Source organism: Tupaia chinensis, unplaced genomic scaffold (assembly GCF_000334495.1).
Source record: "Tupaia chinensis unplaced genomic scaffold, TupChi_1.0 Scaffold000238_1, whole genome shotgun sequence".
Lineage (NCBI taxonomy): Eukaryota > Metazoa > Chordata > Mammalia > Scandentia > Tupaiidae > Tupaia > Tupaia belangeri.
The window spans coordinates 1,449,161-1,475,517 of NW_006159716.1; the positions used below are offsets into that span (position 1 = coordinate 1,449,161).

The window sequence follows — 26,357 nt, forward strand, 5'->3', positions numbered from 1 at the left end:
GGCATGCAAGCACATGTGCACGTGTGCCAAGCCTCCAGGTCCAAACCGCATGGTCAGTCATGCGGGTTCTACCTCACTTAACCACCGAGCCATGAGCTGGCTCGTGTCTGAAGTTTTTAAATATATGTTTGTATTACAATAACAATTTTAACTGCTATCATATGCAAATCAAGTATGAATGAGGATTTTCTCTATACTGCCCAAATAAAAATACAGAAATAAAGTAGAAGCCATCATCAAAACACCTTACTTTTCCTATGACTGATTTTCTAACAAGCAAGTAACATATTTCAACTTTTTTTTAAAGAGGTTTTTGCCTTAAGGCACATGTGCCCTTTGGCAAGAGAGAGAGACAGTGAGAGGGAAAGTGAGAAATCACCCCCGCCCGGGAGGATGGCCACACTGCAATCCCTTCTCCTCCAGTCTCCTCCCAGGTTATCAGGCACACACATACACACCCCTCACATGACTCTGAAGCCATCAGATCAGGGACTCGAACCGCATTTGGCCATGTGGAAGTATAGCAACATAACTGTTACATCGTCTGTAAGCCCCACACATATTTCAACTTATAAAAAATAAATCTATTGAAGAAATTGCCCCCTTTCCTTTGCTCAGCTGCTGCCAAGGCATTCGGTCTTTCTGAGCTAAGGCCATGTTGGATTGAAGCTCTCACTGCACCTGGTGACTAGCACCGGGCCAGTCTGCACCACGGCCTCCATTTCCAAGCTTGCCTGTATCTACCCGGTCCTCATCCTGCATGAAGCGGAGGTGATCCTTACGGAGGATAAGATCAATGCCCTTGCTAAAGCAGTGGTGTAGATGTGCAACTTTCCTGGCCTGGTTTGTCTGCAAAGGCCGTGGTCAGTGACAACATCAGGAGCCACACCTGCAGCTCAGGGGCCAGTGGACCTGCAGGAGCAGCTGGTGCTGTCTCTGCAGGAGGTCGTGCCCCACCTACTGCTGCTGCTCCAGCTGGAGAGAAGAAAGTAGAAGCAAAGAAAGAAGAATCTGAGGAATCTGATGATGACATGGGCTTTGGTTTACTTGAACTAAACCTCTTTTGTAATGTGTTCAATAAAAAGCAGAACTCTTTTTAAAAAATATTTAATTTTATTATTATTATTTTAAAATTTGCTATAAGGCACATGTGCTCACCAGAGAAACACAGAGACAAACACACACAGAGAGAAAGAGAAAGTGAGAAAGAAAGCCACCAGGTCCAGGACTTGAACTGTGGTCAGCCATGTGGGAGTCCAGCACCTTAACCACCATGCCACTTGCTGGCCCAAAGCCAAACTCTTAAAAAAAAGAAAAGATTGGGGCCAGCAAGTGGTGTGGTGGTTAAGGTGCTAGATTCCCACATGGCCAACTGCGGTTCTAGTCCTGGACCTGGCAGCTTGCCTTCTCTCTCTGTCTGTTCCTCTCTGGTAAGCACACATGCCCTACAACAAATTAAAAATATAGAATAAAATTAGGGGCCAGCAGATGGTATGGTGGTTAAGAGCACTGGACTCCCACATGGCTGACCGGGGTTCGGGTTCCAACCCTTGGGGACTCCCACATGGCTGACCGTGGTTCGAGTTCCAGACCTGGCACTTTCTCTCTCTCCTCCCCCATTCCCACTCTGGGCAAATTAAAATAAATAAAGTAATTATTTAAAAAAATTAAATAATTAAGAAAAAAGATTAACTACTACATGTTTTATTATTTGTTGTGTTAGAATTTCATTGAAAAAATTTCTACTGCCAACAATTTTTTTTTAAATCAGGATAATATACTTTTAAAAGTTTCATTACTGGAGTATATATTACCTAGGTTTAAATCTCAGTTCCAGCACTTACTATGTGGGACATTTTGAGCAAGTTTGTTAAGTTTACTTCTTGGGGGGGGGGTGCAGGAGAAAAATAGAGAGAGAACCCCCAGATGGAACCCAACCACACCATCCACTTCCAGCCCTGGGTGCCCCCTACCTGGTACACTCAGTGAGGTACTCTGGATGTGGACTGGGAACCTTTCCACGTGGGTTGGTCTCAGAACAATTTCTGTGTTTTACCACTGCACCACTATCCAGCACCTAGGTACATTTCTTAATCTAAGACTCAAGCTTCTGCATCTATAAAATCTTATAATGGCAGTATCCATCTTATAAGTCTATTGTGAGAACTAAACTAAGTAAGATAGGCCAAGTAAAGTACTTAGCATAATATCTAGCTACTTATTACTACCGATGTGCACTGAAATAAGAGGGGAGCAGCACTTGTAAAAATTTCAGATTATAGCAATCTTCACTACGTTGTTTGTTCAGTTAATAGACCTCATTCAAAATAATGTCTAGCAAATTAAGAATACACGCAGTAGAGTTGCATTAAAAGACATATACAAAGCCTGTAAGGAAAAATAAAGGTATGGGAATAAATTGTAGTCAAAAGAGCATCTATTTAAAAATGCAGATCACATACATTTTCATATATTAAGCTTTGTTTCCAAACATTTGGACCTTTTTTCCTGAAGCCTCAACGGAAAACATAACCAGTTTTAGATTCACACCAGGAAAAACGTAACACTTCCTGGTGTGGAATCTCAGAGAAATGTTGTTTAGACTTTGATGAATGTCAACAAAAAAGAAACTACACAGTATGTGATGGGGATTTTCCCTTGATTGGGAAAGATACCCTTACACTCAAGGGGTTACTGGAAATCTGGCTGGGCACTTTTTATTGTCACAGTGGTGGGGCACATGTCTTCTGCCACTTAGTAAGTAGGAACCAAGTATGCTAAGCACAATGCTTCCAACAGCCTATATTGGGGTCAACAAGCTTCTTCTGTAGAGCCGGACAGTGAAACTAATGACATATTTTTCTATGCAAAAATGTGTCTTGACTTTTTCCAATGACTCAATATTTTAGTCTTCACAGGCCATAGGGTCTCTTGCTTTAATTGCTCAATTTTGCTGTTTTAGTAGGAGTGCAGTGTTTCTTTAAATTAAAGAAATTATCTATTTATTTAATTCCATTTGTTATTATTCCTATTTTTTAAACTTGACCCGAGAGAGAAAGGGAAAGCGAGAAAGCATGCCGCCAGGTCCAGGACTCTACCCACGGTTGGCCATGTGGGAATTCAGTGCCTTTAACCACCATGCCACCTGCCAGCCCTGGGAATGCAGTTTTATAGAAAATCAATTAAGCATGTCTGTGTTGCAATAACACCTTATTTATGAACACTGAATTTTAGATCTCATATCATTTTTATGTCACAAAATAATGTTCTATTGATTTTTTCCAACTACTTAAAATGGAAAAAGCATTTAGCTTATGGTGGAGCCAGTCAAAAACAGGTTACAGATGAGATCTGGCCAGGGGTGGCACTGTTGTAATTTGATCCTTGGCCTCCACAACGAAGAAATGTTTTACCTCAATCTCCATGCCAACAGTTGAGACGAGCTGTGGAACTCCCAAACAGTGTTCCTACATAAGTACTGAATCTTGGGGGACCAGCAGGTGAAATGGTGGTTGAGGTGCTGGACACTCCCATGTGGCTGACCACAGTTTGAGTCCTGGACCTGGTGGCTTGCTTTCTCCCTTGCTCTCACTCTGTTTCTCTCTCTGGTTGAAATAAATGAATGAATGAATAAATAAAATAAAATAATTCTTAAAAAAAAAAAGAAAAAAAAAGTACTGTATCTGGGACCCGCAGATGGCATAGCAGTTCTGTTGCTGGACTCCCACGTGGCTGACAACAGTTAAAATCCCAGACCTGGTGGCTTCAAACTCACACCAGGCACATGTGGGCTCGTGTCCAAGATCCCAGGAGGAGAATGGAGAAGAAGGGATTGCAGTGTGGCCATCAGAAAAGTGATTTCTGATGAAAGTGATTTCTCACTTTCTGATGAAAGTGATTTCTCACTTTCTGTCTCTCTGTATCTTGCTGTCTCTCTAGCAAGTACATGTGCTCTACAGCAAAAAATTCTCTCTCCCTCTCTCAAAAAAATTCTTATCAATTTTTTTCTACCTTTTTCTTAAGATACAGCTGAATACATAACACAAAAAAAATTAAGTTCAATAAAAACAATTCTATAAACAACTAAAATCCTATATTCCAAATACATACACCTGTCTTCCATTTCAAGCATAAAATGCATGCTATACATATATAATATATATGATATGTCATATATATATGAATTTAGTTAGTGGGCTAGTAGGCATGCTAAACAAAATGCTATCTTTTTTTAAGGGTCTTTTTATTATTATTATTATTTTTTTTTTGCTATAGGGCATGTGAGCTTGCCAGAAAGACAAAGAGACAGACAGACAGAAAGCGAGAAATCACCCCCCCCAGGGGGGATGGCCATGCCGCAATCCCAACTAAAATCCTATATTCCAAATACATACACCTGTCTTCCATTTCAAGCATAAAATGCATGCTATACATATATAATATATATGATATGTCATATATATATGAATTTAGTTAGTGGGCTAGTAGGCATGCTAAACAAAATGCTATCTTTTTTTAAGGGTCTTTTTATTATTTTTTTATTTATTTTTTTGCTATAGGGCATGTGAGCTTGCCAGAAAGACAAAGAGACAGACAGACAGAAAGCGAGAAATCACCCCCCCCCAGGGGGGATGGCCATGCCGCAATCCCTTCTCCATTCTCCTCTCGGGATCTTGGGTATGCACGCACACGTGCCTGGCGTGAGTTTAAGCCACTGGGTCCGGGACTCAAACAGTGATTAGCTACATGGGAGTCTAGTGACATAGTCATTACGCCAACTGCTAGTCCCCAAAATGCTGTCTTTTATTAGCTTATAGTTTTGTCTTCAAACATTTCATTTCTTTTTGCTGAACTCTTAAGTATGAATTAAATGGGAGAGTTTGGAGGTTTTATTCTCTCTCAAGTTCAAGTATATATATTCTCCAGGCAGGACCATTGTGATTTCAGGCAGGAAAGTGAGCTTGCTGCCATTTTCTTAAAATTCAGGTAATTAGCCAGGGTGTAGACTATTTGATGGTCTTCCCACTAATGTCTGAGTATAACGCTAACAGAGTTACTGCAGGCAGATTCAAATTTTTTTCCTTAGAAAAGTAGTTGACGAGGCCACATGGTGGTGTAGACCCACACAGAAGCGATCTGGGGTGGCATCACACGGCCTCTCCAAAGGGCACACAGGCATGCCTATCATCTGGACTGCTGGGACTGGGAGTGTGTGAAGACCCTGTTGGGTGCCTGACTTTCTCTGTTACGGAAGAGATACATGAACCAACTTTTTTAAAAAACAGAACTATTTTAAGTCTACGCTAATACAAGGTTAAAAGGTAACAGACATCCTAAAGTCCTGGACTGTTTTTGCACAGAGAAATACACCATGACTTTTTCAACAACCCAGTATTTTTTTCAAATAACTGATATGAAATTCAGAGAATATAAAACATTTGCTCTTAACCTAAGACTCAGTCTAATCATTTTAAACTCACCAACTCAGTGGTGAATTAGTACATTCATAATGTTATACAATAAAACCATCTAGTTTCAAAACATTTCCATCACTCTAAACTTAAACCCTTTTCTCGGGGCCAGCAGGTGGAGTGGTAGTTAAAGGCGCTGGACTCCCACATGGCCAACTATGGTTCAAGTCCCGGACCTGGCGGCTTGCTTTCTCACTTTCCCTTTCTCAGTCTCCCTCTGATCAAACTGGAAAATAATAATAATAAATAAAGTTAAATAAAAATAATTCTTAAAAAAAAAACCCCGAAAAACAAAAAACCTCTTTTTTCACTGAGTAGTCTCTCCCACTTTCCTCTTCCCAGGCCCTTGGCAACTATTAATCTATTTTCTATCTGTACAGATTTACCTATTCTACTTAAATTTCATGTAAATAGAATCATACACTATGTGATTTTTGTGCCCGACTTCTTTCATTTAGCATAATGTTTTGGTGGTTCATGTATGCTGTACCAAATATTGGTACTTTATTCCTTTTTATGGCTGAATAATACTCCATTATATGTATATATTGCAATTTGTTTTTCCCGTCATCTGTTCAAAGACACGTGGGATATCCCTACCTTTTGGCTATTGTGAACAATATTGCTATGAACATGCCTATACGTGGATTTTTCTGAATAATTGTTTTCAGTTATTTGGAGTAGACATCTAGGATTGGAAACACAGAGAAATAAGGTGGTTCTATGTTTAATATGTTAACAGCCAAACTGTTTTCCACAGTGCTAAATCATTTTTCATTTCCACCAGCAATGTGCAAGAGTTTTAATTTCTCTATATCCTCACTAACATTTGTTATTTTTCATTTTTATTACAGTCATGCTAGTGGGTGTGATACAGTATCTCACTGTGGTTTTAGCCACACACCCTAATAGGTAATAACGTTGGGTATCTTGTCATTTTTTTGTTGGTCATCTGTGTATCTTTTAGATAACTATTCAAGTCCATTGCCCTCCCCCTACTTTTTTTTTTTTAAAGTTTTGCCAGAGGGTGTGTGTGTTCACAAGGAAGGAAAGGAGAGAGAGAGACAATGAGAAAACACCTGCCATGGGGCATGGTTATGCCACAATCCCTTTTCCCATTTCTTCTTCTTTATGGGATTTTGGGCATACACACATGCATCTGGCATGTCTCAAGCCACCAGATCTGGGACTTGAACTGCCCAGTCAGCCATATGGGATCTAGGTGCCTTAACCACCACACCACAGGCCATTTTTTAGTATGATTGATTGTCTGCTTATTGTTGAGTTGTAAGAGATATATTTTGGATACTAAATCCTTACAGGATATAATTTGCAAATATTTCCTTCTATAATCCTAAAGTTTTATTCCAATGGTTTTTAATCATTTTTCAAGGCATGACTATTTTTTTCAAATATACCATGATCTGTCTGTATTTTTACACACAAAACTCTAATCAAACATATAAAATAAATTAAAATGAAGCTGCTAGTAGTAGTAAAGAAATCTGAAACCCTGACTATGTGGCACTGTCCTATAGCAAATCCCAAAAAACTTGCACAGAGCAAGTTTTAATAATAAACACATGTTTTCTACAGCACTAAATTTTTTTTTAAAAGAGAGATTCTGGTATGTGTGCTTGTTGGAGAGAGACTGAAAGCAAGAAAATCACACCCCGGGGGAATGGCCATGCTGCAATCCCTTCCCCTCCATGCTCCTCCAGGGATCTTGGGCACATACACACACATGCCTGGTGAGTTTCAAGCCTCGTGGTCTGGCACTGGAGCCACAGTTGGCCGTATGGGAGTCCAGCCACGTAACCATTATGCCATCTGCTAGTCCTTCATTTTGTACAAATTTTGACCTGTGTAAAACACAGGGCACAGTTTAGAAAGACACTGTGCTATACCACAACTCTTGGTCATTCTGTTAAAATATTTGAGGGACTAGCAGTTAGCGTAATGGCTATGTCACTGGACTCCCATGTAGTCAACCACAGTTCGAGTCCCGGATCTGGTGGTTTAAGCTCAAGCCGGGCGCGTGTGCGTGCGTGCCCGCCCAAGATCCTAAGAGGAGAATGGAGAAGGGATTGTGGCATGGCCACAGAGGGTATATGCACCCTAAAGGACTATTAATATCTACTTACCCCAGATCTGTATCAGGTCTACAACCAATGAAGAAGTACTCTGAATATACCTCCCTTACTGCCATTTAAAAATAATAAGACCTTGGGACCAACAGCGTAATGGCTATGTCGTTGGACTCCCATGTAGTCGACCACAGTTTGAGTCCCAGATCTGGTGGCTTAAGCTCAAGCCGGGCGCGTGTGCGTGCATGCCCAAGATCCCGAGAGGAGAATGGAAGAGAAGGGATTGCGTTATGGCCATCTCCCCCTGGGGGGTGATTTCTCGCTTTCTATTTCTCTGTCTGTCTCTGTTTGGCGAGCGCACGCGCCCTATAGCAAAAACCTCTCCAAAAATAATAATAATAAAAAAACCTTAAATAAGGATCTTGAATCAAATATCAAATTGCCACAAAAGCAGCAGAGAGTCAAGCATTATTAAGTGGCAGCCCATTATTTCATTAGAAATATCACTTAAAGAGTAATAATGCAGGACCAACAATTTTAAAAAGGACACATTTATAGCAGGAGTAGGGATAATCTGTATTGAGCTATCAGCTCCACCCTTAGTCCCATCACATATCCTGTGATATGGATTTAACAGAAAGTGATAATTATGGGTTGGCTGTCATGTATGGTAATAAAAGATGCAAAATCTTCGTGTGTGTGTGTGTGTGTGTGTGTGTGTGTGTGTATGTGTAAGATGAAACAAAACCCCAACCAAATAAAAAAATGTAAACTAAACCAAGTTTATAGAATTTCAAGTGTGTATTATTAGCAATGGTATGACATCCACAAAATGCAAAGAACTTTCAAAGTACACTTGGTCGCTATTAATAATGACAAAACTATTTGCTTATCCATTTGCTGGATTATAATTTAATTCCTATTTTTGAAAATATTTCAAACTCTTGTTTAAAACGGTATTTCCTTAAAAACAACTTTGAAAAAAAAATGCTTTTACCTCTTCTTCCTCAATTTCAGAGGTGTTAAGTTCATGTTTTTGACAGTAAGGACCCTCTTTCCAAGCTTCAGTGTCACCACAGTCACAGAAACCTCCACCTCCTGATGTTGTCATCTTGAAAAAAAATTACAAAGCATCTTGTCAATAGGTATTTAGTGAGACCTATCAGATGATAAGTAAGAACAGCAAGAGCTAAGGAAATCACATTGCTTAATCTAAGTAATTTCAAAATAAAATAAGCTACTTTGTAGTGCTGAGTAAACTACAGATAGTTTAAAGATTTGTCTGCCTACATGATTTCCTTAATTAGAAAATCAAGGGGATCATGACAGTTTTCCTACTGGGTCTTGGCTAAACTGGTATAATGCTTTCAGCTATGCTAGCAGGTTACAATGTGCAGCAGAACCAAGGGTTGTAGAGATTTCTATGTCCCCTAAAAGAATCTAGTTAAGAGTGTGCCTGTAATCCCAGAGGCTCAGGAAGAACGGGAGCCTGAGGCCTGGGCAACACAGCAAGTAAAAAAGAGCCAACAGTGGTGGCGCGTATGCAGCTGGGTGGTCGAGGCAGGAGGACCTCAACAGCAAGCCCGGGTTAAAAAAAAATAAAGTGGTGATTTGCCCAAGAGAAAGGCAACGAAGACTACAGAAATAGTTTATTTTTCTTCTCTAATCTCCCTGAATAGTCACTCTTTGAGAAGACAAGTAATAAAGACTCAGGAAATACAAAAGTGGATTGACTAGTCTATAAAAAGTTTTCACTACCTGTAAGGCTCAAAAATTACTCATACCTCCTTAATATACAGCAATGAGTCAAGAAATCGGGCAAGACAGAACCTGTAAGTTATTAACGGGTAGACTAGATATTCTGCTTTTCTAAAATACTATGAAGAAGACTTTAGGCAGAGATATTAGATGTGGCAAATTTTAGAATAAGCCCTATTATAGTCTACCCCAAAGTTAAGTATGTGTGTGCTACATATCACAATATAGTTAATGCAACCCTATAAATGACAGTTATTCCCAAGGATACAAAGACCTATATCAAGAAACATAGAAGGTAGCCACTTCACCTAAGAGCTTGTGTGCTTATTCGTTACCAGACACAGTAGAACAGCTTAAAACGAAGTGAAATTCTCTTACTGACTTAGGGCAAAAAATTACACACAACAAATGTTCCCTAACCTTTAAGTTTTCAAGGTTTCTCTTCAACTTAAAGTAAAGAAACCTGGGTTAGAAATAATCCGCCTTTATTTGTAACCCTAACTTAAAAGCAAACATAACTGATTTTTAGAAAAACATTAACTGCAATATGGCAGGGAAAAAATGAATGAAATTGGGTGGGTCTTATGCACTAGAACTGGACCCTCTCATACACTGTAATAGAGGCCTCTTAAATAAACATTGAAAACCAGCCAAATCAAAATAAACTACTTTTAAACCAATACAAAAGAACTGATAGCATGTCATCTTCCTTAAATCATGTGTTCCAAGAAACATGGATTCATGATTTCTACACTGACATTATACAATCACCAGTGTTTAAATGACATGTTGTTTCACCCACCTCCCCCGTCTTAGTGTTAAATCTCTGGGTTTTAGAAGAAAGAAAAGGTATCTAGTATAACATTCAATACTGGATATGCTTTTTATTTGGACATTACTAACCCTATATCGATGGTCTCTGTGAATACTTCCCAAAAAGCACTCCATGCACAAAACACAAGTTGGATCAACTGCACAGTCTCTGTAAAGTTAAAGAAAAAAAAAATCAGAGTGTCATAAAATAACTACATATCTCACAACAGAATATTTCAAATTGGAACCCATGCTAGAAGAATCAAAACAGTGAAGCTTCTTGGTGTTCTAAGAAAGGAAACAGTCCCAAAGACCTGTCAGATCTCTGGTAAATAAAATCAGTTTGAGAATCTGCTTTCCATACTGGTTGTGTACTAGGCAGTCTTTCAAGGCACAAATTACTACAGTGATACATTTCAATTTCATGGTAAATTTTCCAACGGATTTGGGGAAATCAAATTATATATTAAAATGCACAGATGTTCATGGCCTAGATTAAAAAATACATATAAATTCTTAAGATCATTACCTTGGGATTTCACATAACTTTCTTCAAACAGGTGCTAGAGACCAACAGTCTCAAAGTGGTACCGACATCAGCTGGGATGCCAAGAAAACAGTATTACAACTTACACTTCTACTTCAACTTTAACAAGAAGCGGAGGTCAAACGTCCTATACGTTCAGCACACAGATACAGGTCCTCTGTCAGCCCAAACACCTGGCATTCACACAACACGAATGGCCCAGGAGACTTCCTGATGGGAGAATAAGATTCTACAAAGTGGGCCCTGGGGAGGGGAGAGGGCTGACAGAGGGCTCATGATGTAATCAGTCATGCCTATATAATGAAATCTTCACAAAAAGCCAAAAAGACTGGGTTCAAAGAGGTTGCAGATTTCTGAACACTTGGAGGTGTCTGCAAGGTGTTGTGCCCAGAGAGGGCACAGAAGCTCCACTTCCCACAATCTTTGCTGGAAGCATTTCTTAAATTTGGTTATTCATCTGCACTCTTGGTAATAGCCTTTGTAATAAATGGGTACATTTACATAAAATGTTTCTCTGAGTTCTGTGAACTGATCTACTAAACTAATCAAAGCAGAGGAGAGGGTCACAGGAACCAATTTATCGCTGGTGATCAGTTGGCCAGAAGCTAGGTCACAATCTCCTAACTGTGACTACTGTACAGACGTGAGCAATGTCGTGGAACTGAGTTCTTAACGTGTGGGATCTGATGTGACTCTAGACAGACAGTGACAGAACCGAATCCAATTACAGGACACCCAGCTGGTGTCCCCTAGGGACTTGCTTGTGCTTGGGGAAACACTCCAACGTAGTGCTCCAACACTCAGAAGCATCTGTGTTGAATATATTCAAAACATTTTTTCTCTCTACTGTCTTAGTGCTAGACACTTGGATTACCTCCAATACCTTTCTACACAAATAATGCTACAATGAACATGCCTGTAAATGTTCTCTCATAAATCTGCTTGAAACTTGCTTTGCCTGGAAACGCAAGGCCATACACATGTAAGGTCCTTATTCTGCTCAGTGCTACTGTCCAGAGAGATTAATGATCCCCAGCAGTTTGTGAGCATTTTGATAGCCATGTATTTTTACCAGCACTTGGAATTATCCAATTTGTCTTCTTTGGTCACTAGGAGCTACTTTCATTTGCTTCCGTGTTCTTTCAACACTCTCATCATTTTGTTCAGCAATTATTTATTTGTCACATTTAATACTCTAAGCTCATCTTCAACCTTCCTGCCCCAGCCCTGGAGTCAGCCAGGAATCTTGGTTTGTGATTAAAGAATGAGAGATCAGGGCTGCCGTGCAGCAGTAATACACTGCTCAAGAGAAACCAGATCCCCATGGCTTCCATGATTTGAATCCCCAGCCTGGTCAGCCTGAGACATGTAAGGCCCACATACAAGTGCCCAAGATATGAGGCTAGAGGACTGAAGGAAGGGGGAGGAGGGGCTGCAGTGTGATCAGACCTGTGAAGGGTACTTCTCTCTCACTCACAAGTGTGTGCATGCACTCCATCATGACTAAAGGGAGAAAACAGAACAGGATCAGAGCCAAGACTCTGGACGCTAGGTGTGGCTGCTTCTTGGCCCTTTTAGTGCAGGGCTAGAAAATGTTTGTGCGTGCAGGCACACACACACACTCATACACACCCCTATGTCCTTTATGTTAGAAATCCACGAGTTCAATATGTCTGGCTTTCATTATGACAATATGTTCTAGTTTATTCTATTTTAAGAGTTCCAGGTCAACCTGTGGTGTGGTGAAGGCAGCTGGGTCCCACATAGTCAACTGTACAATTTGAGTCCTGGACCCAGTGGCCTGAGAAACACGATGGACCCATGTGTGCAGCCCAAAGTCCTGAATGAAGGGAGAGGGGAACGCAGTTTGACCGTTCTCCACAGAAGAGTGCTCTCTTACTCTCCACCGTCTCTGGGAAGTGCATGCACCCCGCACTGCCAAGGAGGGGACTGCAGTGTGACTAGACCCTCTGGAAGGGTCTCTCTCTCTCTCTCACATGTGCACGCATGTTTGCTCCTGAAACGAGCCTCCCTGGGAACACTGTCGCACATGTGGATTTAAAGATAAAATCACTCTTAAGGGGAAGCAAGAATCTAAAAGGAGGAATAATTGTTGAAAATGACTTGGGAAGCTCAGGAGATAAACGATTTCCCTAGTTATGAAACCTATCCATAGGGAAGTCCCCTCTGTCTAACTTCATGTGGAGTACTTCAGGGCAACCTGACAGCCTGTTCCTAAGAACGGCCACACAAGGGGCCTCAGTTCCACATGATGTGCTCTAGCTGGACAAGCACTGACCCAGCCCAGTACTCTTCTCAAGTTATTTTTTGCCTCTAATTTTCCGTCTATCAAATCTTCAAACTCCAATTTTTCCAGAGGTTCTAGGGCCATCAGTTGTCTTCTGTACTCTTATTCTCTTGATTCATTTCTGCACTAAGAATTTTCAAAATTATTGTCAGGAAACATACTTCATGAATTTCTCTTTAAAGCTTTTACATTCATGGACCAGCAGATGGCATAATGGTTATGTTGCTGGACTCTCACATAGTTGATCATGGTTCGAGTCCTGGGCCTGGTGGCTTAAAACTCATGCTAGGCGCATGTGCATGCACGTGTGAGAACCCAGGAGGAGAATGGAGAAGGGACTGCAGTGTGGCTGTCCTCCCTGGGGGATGATTTCTCGCTTTCTGTCTCTGTCTCTGTCTTTCCAGCGAGTGCATGCACCCTATAGCAAAAATCTCTTAAAAAAAAAAAAAAAGCTTTTATATTCACTGAAGTGGTCCAGCAGGAAGCTGAACTTGTCTGGAGGCCCTGGCTGGAAGTTCTTAGTCCCGAAGTTCACGGCAGTTGACATGAAGGCGACACTTGCGAATACAAACCAGAGTATACAGGTCGGCCAGCCAAGAAACGCCCCAACTAAAGCTTTTTTTAAAATTGCCATTGGTTCTGTGCACTCACGAGAGGTGGGGAGAGAGCCCCGAAAGGGTCCTTGATCATTTTTCCTCTATTTCTCTATCGCATCAGGATTTTGGGGGTGTGTGTACATGCCCAGTGTTTTTTTCAAGTGTTAAGGGCTGGGATTCAAACTATGGTCAGTCATCTGGGATCTGGCTCCTGATGCACAGCACTGAGCTCCTGCTCTATAGGTTGGCCCTACCCAACTAAAATGTTGACAGGTTATTTGGAACTGAAGAACTTCCAGAGTACTAACTTCCTTATAATAACAAATTGCGTCTCTGATTAGTTCCTATTCTTTTACTCAAGTTTTAAAGTTTACTCCATGAGTCTTTTCTGTACCTGATTGGATTAACGTGGAGGCATCTTCTGGTTTTGCTGTTTTACAATATACGTATTTAAAAATTCTTGGTTTTTAGTTAAGTCTGAAGAAAAGAAATAGTATTGATTTTTAGTGAATACGGTGAACTCAAGGCAGTTCCAATAGTTTGTTGATTCTGCTGTTGCTATTATCTTCCCCAAGATAAATAAGTGCATACTCTTTACATGATGACAACTTTCTCTCTTCCTTTCTAATATTTACACCTTTTACTTATTTTCTTTCCCTTACATGTTGACAAGGACTCAATAATGTGTGACACAGCAGTAGTAACAGCAGGCACATCCTCACCTCACTCAAAACTTAAAGTAAGTACACGTAAAGGTTCTCCATTATGCATTATACTCACGGTTGGTTTTCTTAAAAGTGCCCTTCTAGAAAGAATCATACATTTAGCTTTCTTTTCCTATACAAATTAGACCTCAGGGCAATAAAAAGATTGCTGAGGAATTGTTTTTAAAGTCTAGCTAATAAACGAAGAAGAAATAATAAATTATTAGGTTGGTGCAAAAGTAATTGTGGCTTTGCACTGCTGAAATTTGCTGTTTGAGAGTGGATACATTCTTAAATAAATGTGATTATTTATACATCATTTTAATGCACATTTCTTGCCTTTTATTTGCTTAAGACTTATTACTTGCTGTTTATTTTATATGTATTTTAGACAATGCAAATAAAGATAACCAGTAAACAAGTTCGAGTGATTTTCTTATTCAAGCTCAAAATGGGTCGTAAAGCAGTGGAGACAACTTGTGACATTAACAATGCACTAGTGCAGGAACTACTAATGAACTATGCTGCAGTGACGATTCAAGAAGTTTTGCAAAGGAGGTAAGAGCCTAGAAGATGAGGAGCGTAGCTGCTGGCATCTGAAGTTGACACTGGCCAATGGAGAGCAATCATCAAAGTCAGGCCTCTTACAGCTACATGAGAAGTTGCAAGGAATGCAATGTCGATCATTTATGGTTGTTCAGCATTTGAAGCTTGATAAATGGGTGCCTCATGAGCTGACTGGAAAAAAAAAATCACTGTTTTGAAGTACTGTCTTTTCTTATTCTATACAACAACACTGAACCATTTCTCAATTGGATTGTGACTGCAACTACAAGTGATTTTATACGACAACCAGCTCTGTGGTTGTACCAAGAGGACACTCCAAAGCACTTCCCAAAGCCAAATTTGTGCCAAAAAAGGGTCACGGTCACTGTTTGCTGAGGGCTGATCCACTACTACTTTCTGAATCTGGGCAAAGCCATTACATCTAAGAAGTATAATTGGCCACCTGGCGGGAGGCACCCAAAACGGCAACACCTGCAGCTGGCATCAGTCAACAGAGCAGGCCCAATTCTTCTCTGTGACAACGCCTGACTGTACATCATACAACTAATGCTTCAAAAGCTGAGTCAGTTGGGTTAAGTTTTGCCTCATCCATAGTCACCTGACCTCTTGCCAACCAACCACCACTTCCTTCAAGCATCTCAACAACTTTTTGCAGGGAAAATGCTTCACCACCAGTAGGATGCAGAAGATACTTTCCAAAAGTTCACTGAATCCTGACACACAGATTTTTATACTATAGGAATAAACGAATCTGTTTCTTGTTCGCAAAAATGTGCTGATTGTGGGAACCAGCAGTTAGCATAATGGCTATGTTGCTGGATTCCCACGTAGTCGACCGTGGTTCGCATCCCGGACCCGGTGGCTTAAAACTCACGCCAGGCGCGTGTGCGTGCGTGCCCAAGATCCCGAGAGGAGAATGGAGGAGAAGGGATTGCGGCGTGACCATCCCCCGTGGGGGGTGATTTCTCGCTTTCTGTCTCTATGTCTGTCTCTGTCTGGTGAGCACATGCGCCCTATAGCAAAAATACCTCTCCAAAAAAAAAAAAAAAAGGTGCTGATTGTAATGGTTCCTATTTTGATTAATAAAGATGTGTTTGAGCCTAGTTAAAGTGATTTAAAATTCATGGTCCAAAGTTGCGATTGCTTTTGCACCAATTTAATAGAATACCACTGTTTTGCTACCCCAATAATATAGTCTAGGCAACTCTTATAATGGTCACGTCAGCTAGGTACCTAAACTTATGGATCAATCTTAAGATAAAAGCAGCCAAGTATCATGTGCCCCTTAATATGAAAAATTAAAAAGTGGCACATCTTGGGAACCAGCAGTTAGCGTAATGGCTATGTCGCTGTACTCCCACGTAGTCGACCGCGGCTCACGTCTCGGACCCGGTGGCTTAAATCTCACGCCGGGGGCGTGTGCGTGCGTGCCCAAAATCCCGAGAGGAGAATGGAGGAGAAGGGATTGCGGCGTGACCATCCCCCCTGGGGGGGGATTTCTCGCTTTCTGTCTCTATGTCTCTGTCTGTCTGGCGAGCGCACGCGCCCTATAGCAAAAACCTCTCCAAAAAAAAAAAAAAGTGGCACATCTAGGGGCAAGCAGGTGATGTGATGGTTAAGGTGCTGGACTCCCACATAGCCAACTGCGTTCTGAGTCATGGACCAGCAGCTTGCATTGTAACCACCACCACCCCCCAAAGCATAGGAACCCTGTAGCAAATTTAAATAACAAAAGTGACACATCAATAGTTCTTGCCACCTCAATACACACACATAACATACACACACACACACACACACACACACACAAACACACACAGAACATACAGCAGAATTCAATCAAGCCTGATTATAAGGAATAAAGAATCATACTAAGCAATACCATGGAGATAGAATCAGCCAAATCCATAATGTGGAAAGTCTCACAGGAAAATTAGCTGGTTTCTGGGTCATATAAGAGGGAAAAGCAAAGAGCAAGCTATCATAGATTAGAAACATGAGACTATCACAGAGTTGTGATGACAAAATAGCCTGGTACTGGCAAAAAAAACAGACTCATGGACCAATGAAACAGAGCAGAAAATCCAGAAATCAACTCTATAACATACAGCCAATTCATTTTTAACAATGGACACAACATAATTCAATGGAGAAAAGAAAGTCTATTTAACAAATGGTGCTGGAAAAACTGGTTATTCATATGCAGGAAAATGAAACTGGACCCCTATCTCTTCCCATTTACAAAAATAAACTCAAAATCGATAAAAGATCTAAATATCAAACCTCAAAATGTAAAAATGACAGGAGAAAACATTGAAGTGAGTCTTTCTTTTTTTTTTTTTTTTTTGGAGAGAGAGAGATTTATACTATAGGGTGCATGCACTCACCATACAGACAGAAAGTGAGAAACCACGCCCAGGGGGGATGGCCACACCACAATCCCTTTTCCGCCATTCTCCTCTCAGGATCTTGGGTGCACATGCACACATGCCCAGTGTTGGGAGCTGCTGGGTCCGGGATGTGAACTACACACGGCCATGTGGGAGTCCAGAGACATAACCATTATGCCACCTGCTAGTCCTGGTGAATATTTCTTAAGTAGTCTAGAGCCCCCTAAAGCACAGGCAAGAATCCCCAAAATAGACAAGTGGGATTACATCAAGCTAGAAAGCTTTTGCATAGCAAAGGAAACAATTAAGTAGTGAGGAGACAACATACAGAATGCGAGAAAAATATCTGCAAACTATGCCTCAGATGAGGGTTTGATAACCAGAATATATAGAGAACTTAAGCAGTTCAACTGCAGAAAAGCTAATGTTCCAATTTAAAAAAATGGGAAAATGGGGCCAGCAGAAAGTATAGTGGTTAAGGCACTGGCCTTCCACAGGGCTGACTATGGTCTGGATCCCAGACCTGGTGGCTTGAAACTCAGGCTGGGCACGTGCGCATGTGTGCCCAAAATATTGAGAGAAAAAGAGAGAAGAGTCTGCTGTGGTCACCCTCTCCTGGGATAATTTTTTACTTTCTGTCTCTGTTTCTCCAGCAAGAGCATGTGCCCTATCGCAAAAATCTCTCTCTCAAAAATAAATAAATAAATAAATAAATAAATAAATAAAGGCAAATGAGCCGTATAGACAAATCTCAAAGGAAGACATACGATCAGCCAGAAAGCATAAGAAAAAATGTTCAGCATCTCTTATAAGAAAATGCAAATCAAAGCTACAATGAGATATCCCTTAATCCCAGAATGGCTATTACCAAAAAAAAAAAAAAAAAAAAAATGCTGGCAAGGCTGGAATAAAAATGGAACCCTCTTGCACTGCTGATGGGAATGTAAATTAGTACGGACACTGTGGAAAATTATATGGAGGTTATGAGTAGAATTACCATATGACTAAGTAAGCCTACTCCTTGGAATTTAACCAAAGGACAGGAAAACATACAGACACTTGCATATTCATGTTTACTGCAGTACTATCCACAATTGCTAAGTCATGGAGTCAACCTAAGTACCCAACATCCAATGACTGGATTTAAAAAATGTGGCACAGGGGCTAGCAAGTAGCATTGTGGGTAAGGTGCTAGACTCACATGATCACCATGGTTCAAGTCCCAGACTAGGCTGCCTGCTTTCTCACTTTCCCTTTCTCTCTCTCTCTCTGGTCAAAATTAAAATAATAGCAATAACAACAAATTAAAGTAAAAAAAAAATTAAATAAATCAGTAATTCTTTTTAAAAATGTGGCACATATATACAATGGAATATTACTCAGCCAAAAAGAACAAACCTGCCATTTGATACAAAGTGGCTAAATCTGGAAGATCTAATGCTAAGTGAAATAAGTCAGTTGAGGGACCAGCAGTTAGCGTAATGGCTATGTCGCTGGACTCCCAAGTAGTTGACCGCAGTTCGCATCCCGGACCCGGTGGCTTAAAATTCACACCGGGCGCATGTGCGTGCGTGCCCAAGATCCCGAGAGGAGAATGGAGGAGAAGGGATCGCGGTGTGGCCCTCCTCCCTTGGGGGTGACTTTTCGCTTTCGGTCTGTCTCTCTCTGTCTGGCGAGTGTACGTGCCCTATAGCAAAAACCTCTCAAAAAAAAAAAAAAAAAAAAGAAATAAGCCAGTTGAGGAAGGACAAACATGGTATGCCCCGCTCAATATATACCATCTGTACACTATGGCAGAAATGAAGAGATCTGAATACTTAACAGTAGGGAGGACAAGCAAAGACACCAGAGGCTATGTAGCAGGGGCTCAGCAAGACATTCAACAGACACAAGAATGTAAGGCTCTTTGTTGAAAACAAATATAAAAATCATATAAAAATATTCCTGATTTTATTATCACACACTGCATGCACGCTTTGAAAAACCGTATTGGGGGGGCCGGCAGCACTAGACTCTCTCATGGCTGACTGTGGTTCAAGTCCCAGACCTGGCAGCTTACTTTCTCACTTTTCCTCTCTGGTGAATTGAAAAATAAATAAATAAATAAATCTTTAAAAACTGTATTGTGTGCCATTAAGATTTATAACAATTAAATATAAATAAAAAATGTAAAAAACTATGCACACAAAACAAATGCAAATAAACTTTGAATCAACATTTATAAGTTAATCAGAATTATTTCAATCCTGGCTAAATATTAGATAATATTAAGGAATTAGTGTCGGGGACCAGCAGTTAGTGTAATGGCTGTCGTTGGACTCCCACGTAGTCGACCGTGTTTCGTGTCCCGGACCCAGTGGCTTAAAACTCACGCTGGGCGCGTGTGCGTGCGTGTCCAAGATCCTGAGAGGAGAATGGAGGAGAAGGGATTGCGGCGTGGCCATCCCCCCTGGGGGTGATTTCTTGCTTCCTGTCTCTCCGTCTGTCTGGTGAGTAAACCTCTCAAAAAAAAAAGAAAAAGGAATTAGTGTCAATTTGTTAGGAATTTTTTGTTCGTTTTATTGCCAGAGGGAACATGTGCTTTGGTGGTGAGGTAAGCGTCCTCCAATAGGGTATGGTCACACCTCGTCCATTCCATCAGTATTGTATACACGTACACACACACACACACACACACACACACGCTGTTCAGAATGCTTCCCAAGCAGCCAGAGAAAGGATTTGAAGCTTGCGGTAGCCATGTGGGATTCGGCTCCCTATGCATATGGCTTAATCACTGCGATCTAGGGCCAGCCCTGCTAGGATGTTAAATGTTGTAGAGGAAAAAAGCTACATATTGAGCTTCTACTGATAAAAAGGCATTAATGTCTGGAATTTGCTTCAAAATAGTGGTGGAGCAGAAAAAAAGTATGTGGGGGTAGGGCATATATTTAAAAAGTTGCTACACATGATAAATGCTGAAGCTGAGCAATGAATACATCCCAAGTCTATTACACCATTTACCTTTTATTATATTTTAAAATGTCTGTAATAAAGTTTTAGAAAATTCAATACACAAATACACAATAAAGTTCGTGTGTGTGTATATAATTGATTATTACAAATTCATAAAATAAATGAAATTTCTGAAAGTTTTCTGAATCGAAGAAGACATTATTTTTCTTCTCTTGACCACTAAAATGGTGAATTACATCAATAAATTTTTAGTGACCAGCTCCATGGCCTGGTGATTAAGACAGATTCTTCATGGCCAACTGAGGTACAAATCTTGGCCTTGGTGGCCACTGGGCATACATGCCTCAGATCCCTACAGAACGAACACGGGACTGCAGCATGACCAGGCCACATCTGAGAGTGCTTTCTCCTTTGCCCCACCCCCACCCCTGCAACTTTTTCTCTGGCAAGTGCACACACACCCTGGCAAACAAACTTTAAAAAAAATTGTTTTAAAGATGAACTGTCTCTGGATTCCTGAACTAAACTCAATTTGGAAACTTTTCAGATGACCCAATAGTATTATTTGTAGATCTGGAGAGCTAATGTTTTATTTAGAATCTTTTCATCTATGTTAAAAGAGAAGTGGCTTTATAATAATCCTTTTTCTAATTATCTTTATCAGGGTTGGGAATCAAGATTGTATTAGCTTTATGAAGAGTTGTAAGCAGATTTCACTCTTTTTCTAGTTTCTATGGTAACTTGCATAAGTAAGGAATTGCTCCTTCAAAATTTGGTGGGACTCACATTTACAGTCATTAACACAGTCATATGGAATTCTGGGAGGGAAGATTTGTGATTACCATTCCAGTATCTTTCATACTGTATTCAAGTTGCCTGTTATTTTTCTAGGAACTCATTCATTTCATCTAAGTCCTCAAATTTACTAGCATCTAGTAGAGCATAATTCTCATATTTCAGAGGTTCTCCAAGTTTCTTATCCACGGCACTTTAAGTTTTTTTTAATGGCACCCCAGACCCAAAGAAATACTCAACTGTTCTGTTTATCAAACAGGCCTGACAATTTAATATCTGGTGGACAGTGCACAAGTTCTCAAACATTAGAATCAGATTGCACACTGGCTCCATCATGTACTAGGTCCATACTGATTTTTTACAAGGTGCATGCTTTTTATTCATAGCAACATAGAGAATCTAACCATGTGATATGATATCATGAAAAAGAATGTAGTTAAGTTTATTTCCGTTTGCATCTTCTCTTTTTCATAATAAGTCTTGCCAGACACTCAGCTTATTTATAATTCCAAAAGAGTGAATGTCTCTTTGTACTTCTATTTTTATTCCATTTTCTGATTATCTTATTCCCTTTGTTCTTGATTCTTTGAGCTTGCCCTGTTTTCTATCCAATTTTTAAACAGAAATATTTACTTTGTTTTATATTTTTTAACTTTGACACAATTCTAGACTTAGAAAAATTACAAAAAAAAAGGCTGAAGGTTCCTTTAGATTCTTACCCAGTTTCCCTTAATGTTAATCATAGTACAGTTATCAAAGCCAGGAAAATAACGGTGGCACGATATTAGTAACTACACATTTTATCGGTATTTCTACAGAAGTCCATTATCTGTCCCAGGGTCCAAGACAAGATCCTGCATTTCCTTAGTTGTCAGGTGTCCTTAGTTTCCTCTGGTTTGTGGCAGTTCCTGGTTTTTTTTTTTTTTCTTGACTTCATAACCGTGACACCTTGAACAGTACTGGTTAGTAATTTTACAGTAGTCTGCTAATTTGGGATTTGATGTCTTAAAATTTATTGAAAAAGACACAGACAGACACACAACAGGGTCTTGTCATACCACAACCACCTGCCCAGCCTTCCAGCCAGCCAGAACTGCCGGTGAACCCACCAGGATCTGATCCCTGTTTTCCCACAAGACTCCAAGATCACATAGCAGTGCCCTAAAACCTGTGCCGATGGGCTGGGCCTTTTGGATGCCTTTATCATAAGGCTGAGTTATGTGTCTTTGGCAAGAGTACCACAGAAGTGATTCTGCATCCTTCTCAGTGATGCTGCGCTGGTGGGGCACAGGACGTTGATCTGATGTCTTATTACTCTGCTATACATCCGGCTAAAATGTCGTCTGCCAGAGTTCGCCACCGTTTACATTACTACCGTTCTCTAAGTAGTTAAATACATTGGGATATACTCTGTAACTGTATAGATACCCTGTTTATCCTCAGACTGTCACCCCTGAATTTTAGCATCCCTTAATAAATCATACCTAAAACTATTACCGTATATTGTTACTTGACTAATTACGATTTTCTATTTCCTTCATTGCTGCTTTATTAAATGGGACTCTTCAGTATAGGAAAGCTACTAAGAGTACCTTTCTTTTCCTGTTTATTCAAATATTTGGTTATATCACTATGGCCTCATGGTTGTTCACTCTCTGGCTTATAATTTAGTACTGTCTTTAGAGTAGTCCCCCCTTACTTGTAAGGGATCTGGTGTCTGAAACCACAGATAGCACTAAACCTCACAGGAGGTCGTCAAAAAGCTCATGGAAGGGCCAGAGGTGGCACAGTGGTTAAGGCACTAAACTCCCATACAGTTGATCACAGTTCGAGTTCTACACCTGACAGCTTGAAAATCACAACAGACGTAAGTGTGTGCAAGTCCGAAATCCCAAGAGGAGAATAGAGAAGGGAATGCGGCATGGCTAACTCCCAGGGGAGCGATTTCTCGCTCTCTCTGTCTCTTTTTGGTGAGCACGTGTACCTTATGGCAAAAACCTAAAACAAACAAACAAAACCCAAAAAACTACCAACTCATGAAAAATGTGTATTAAGAAAAAACTATGGGACCAGCAGTTAGCATAATGGCTATGTCACTGAACTCCCATGTAGCCGATCGCAGTTCAAGTCCCAGACCTGGTGGCTTAAACTCATGTCAGGCACGTGTGCGTGCATGCCCAAGATCCCGAGAGGAGAAGGGACTGTGGCATGGCCATCCCCCCTGGGGGGTGATTTCTTGCTTTCTATCTCTCTGTCTTTTTGGCGAGTGCACATACCTTACAGCATAAACCTCTCAAAAAAAAAAAACTATAAATTTCAAATTATTTTGTACCAAAAAATGCACTTCAATTCCATTTTCCATAAACTTTTTTTTTTTTGAGAGGTTTTTTTCGCTATAGGGCGCATGCGCTCGCCAGACAGACAGAGAGAGACATAGAGACAGAAAGCGAGAAATCACCCCCCAGAGGGGATGGTCACGCCACAATCCCTTCTCCTCCATTCTCCTCTCAGGATCTTGGGCACGCACGCACACGTGCCCAGCATGAGTTTTAAGCTACCGGGTCCGGGACACGAACCGCGGTTGACTACGTGGGAGTCCAGCGACATAGCCATTATGCTAACTGCTGGTTCCCTCCATAAACTTTTGAAGTCCCTTCATATATATTTTTCCTGATACATATTTATGATAAACTCTATTAGATAAGCACACTAAGTGATTAACACAATAATAATAAAATATATCACAACAATGTACTATACTAAAAGTAAAGTGAATGTGGTCTCTCTCAAAATACCTTATACTGTACTACCTACAATAGTACCTCCTTATCTGCAATCTTGCTTTCTGCACTTTTTAGTTATACACAGTCAACCACAGTCTGAAAATATGAAATGGAAAATTCTAGAAGTAAACAATTTATAAATTTTAGTTGTGTGTCACTCTGAATAGCGTGATGAAATCTCACTCTGCCCTGTTAAGTCACCTGGTAGCAGTCTTAGTTATCAGATGGAAAAAAAAAAAATACGGTTGAGTACTAGCCAGTTTCAGGCATTAATTGGAGGTCTTGGATGGCATCCCTGGCAGATTAAGGGGAAATTCATGTATTCATTTCATTGCTCAAAAAAAATTTTTTTATGAGAGAGATTTTTGCTATAGGGTGTGTGTGCTTTGTCAGAGAGACAGAGAAAAAGTGAGAAATCACCCCCCGGGGGAAAGGCCACACTGCAATCCCTTCTCCTCCTAGGATCCTGGGTATGCACGTAACGCACCCAGCGTGGGTTTCAGGTGGCCGGGTCCAGGACTCAAATTGCGACAATGTGGGTTCAGTGCCTTAACCACTACGTCACCTGCTGGCCCTACTGCTCAAATTGTTACAGCTGTGGCCACAGAGAGTTCCTCGGATTGGCCCCTGTGCTCTTTTAACAATGCCCACTCTTTTTTGAGCACCTTCTCACACTTTCTTCTGGTTTCCCAGGATTCTAGACTTATTTTGTACTTTCCCTGTCCCAGCTCCAGACTCAATGACTTCTCAAAGTAGCTCTAATTTCTTTCACTGGACAATGATATTTAGAACCAATACCTGAACATGAGGTATATAATGAGGGTTTTATGCTCAGGACCTTTAGAGAGAACCAGGGTATGTTATAGATGCATGGCTTATCCACTCTTCCTTGACAAGTGTTTTATTATTTATTTAGTTTTTATTTTTTTAAGTTTTGCTATAAGGCTTGCGTGCCTCGCAAAGAGAGGCAGAGAGAAAGTGAGAAAGAACCTCCAGGGAGTGTAACCTCCGTCCCCATTCTCCTCTCAGAATTTTGGACACAAGCTTGCCTGGCATACTTTCCAAGCCGATTCTAGTCCAGGACTAGAATTGCAGAGTCAGCCACATGGGATCCAGCTGACTTAACCTCAATGTCACAGCTGGCCTGACAAAAATTTTCAAGGTATATATTTCCTTTAAAAATTTCCAGCATGTCCTCAACATTTCAACATGTAATGTTTACTTTTTTATTGACAGGCGAGTAGTTTTTGACAGTCTTGCCGTTAACTACCCTCCTGCCCAGCCTCTCAGTTAGCTAGCCACCGTGTCTAGACTGTTTAGGTTGCTCTGGAACCAAATCCAGGCCTTTCATGCAGCTTCAGCCTCCGTACAGCAGGGCCCTCATGCTTGTGTCACTTCGGCCAGGCTGGTAAGAGATGAATATTTTTAACATTCAGTTCTGTTTCTAAATCTCTTTAGTGACTTCCTTTAACTCATCAGTAATTTACCAGTACGAGTTCCCAAAGTTTTGACATATATACCTTTTCTACTTGTTTTAAATTTTATTGAATTAAATATTGCAGAACAATCTATATGACTCCAACTGTCTAGAATTAAAGAGATTTCCTTTAGTGCCAAAAATACGGAAGACTTCATTGCCAGAGGCATCTATACTGGTCCAGAGAAACAGACAGGGAGAAGGAGAAAGTACCGCCCAGCAGGGAGTGGTCATGCCACAATCCCTTCTCCATTTCTCCATTCTGTCAGGATTGTCGGATACACACATACATACACACTCCTGGTGTGTTTTTCAAGCTGCAGAGTCCATGATTAGAACTATGCAGTCAGCATGTGGGATCTCGTTTCCTTAATAAGTAGGGTACAAGGGCTGGCCTGGACATTTTTTTAATTGACATTTAATTCATATACTATAAAATTTACCACTTTCAAGTATACAGTGACTGGTTCTTAGTATATTCATGAGGTTGTAAAACCATCATTGCTGTCTAACTCCAGATCACTTTCATTATCCCCAAAAAGAAACTCTATACCCATTAGCAGTAATTCTCCTATTCCCTTCTCCCCTATACCCTCCCAGCAAGCACTAGTTAAGTTTTTTTTAATACTAAAAAACTTCTGAAGATCATTCCTATTTATTTCTTCCATGAATGAGACAGAGAAAGAGAGAAAGAGACAGCATCCCCAATGGAGTCCTGAGGCCACGCTCCACCGCCAGCCTTTGCCATTACTGGATCACAGACAAGCTACATGCCCAGTATACTCGGGGAGGTCTCCAGGAGCCTTTCCATGTGGGATTGCCCCATAGAACACGGTGTTTTTCCCCCACTGTGGCCACTGTCTGGCCCCTCCTTTCCATCTCTGTGGATTCGTTAGACATTTCCTATTAACAGAATTCTGTAATACATGATTCTTTATAACTTGCTTCTTTCATTCAGAACAATGTTTTTTATAAAAAAATTAATTTATTTATTTGCATTCATTCACTGTACATCATTACAGCATACAAAATGAGATTTTCCATCCAGAGTACACTGTATATTGTCTCAATCAAGCACATCAACAAACATGTTATTGTCAGCAAAT

At 40.6% G+C, this 26,357-nt stretch overlaps 1 protein-coding gene and 2 pseudogenes across 1 annotated transcript in view; 1 reads left to right on the plus strand and 2 right to left on the minus strand.

Annotated features, from left to right (window-relative positions):
* The window catches only part of LOC102496381 (60S acidic ribosomal protein P1 pseudogene), a 2,960-nt pseudogene extending 1,860 nt beyond the window's left edge, over positions 1 to 1,100 (plus strand).
* Positions 1 to 26,357, minus strand: part of UBR2 (ubiquitin protein ligase E3 component n-recognin 2) — a 164,017-nt gene that overhangs the window by 104,860 nt on the left and 32,800 nt on the right. Inside the window, 2 exon segments of the mRNA XM_006148563.3 lie at positions 8,556 to 8,669; positions 10,220 to 10,298. Coding sequence (XP_006148625.1) covers positions 8,556 to 8,669; positions 10,220 to 10,298 — 193 coding nt within the window.
* Positions 12,874 to 13,531, minus strand: LOC102496813 (cytochrome c oxidase assembly protein COX19-like; annotated as a pseudogene).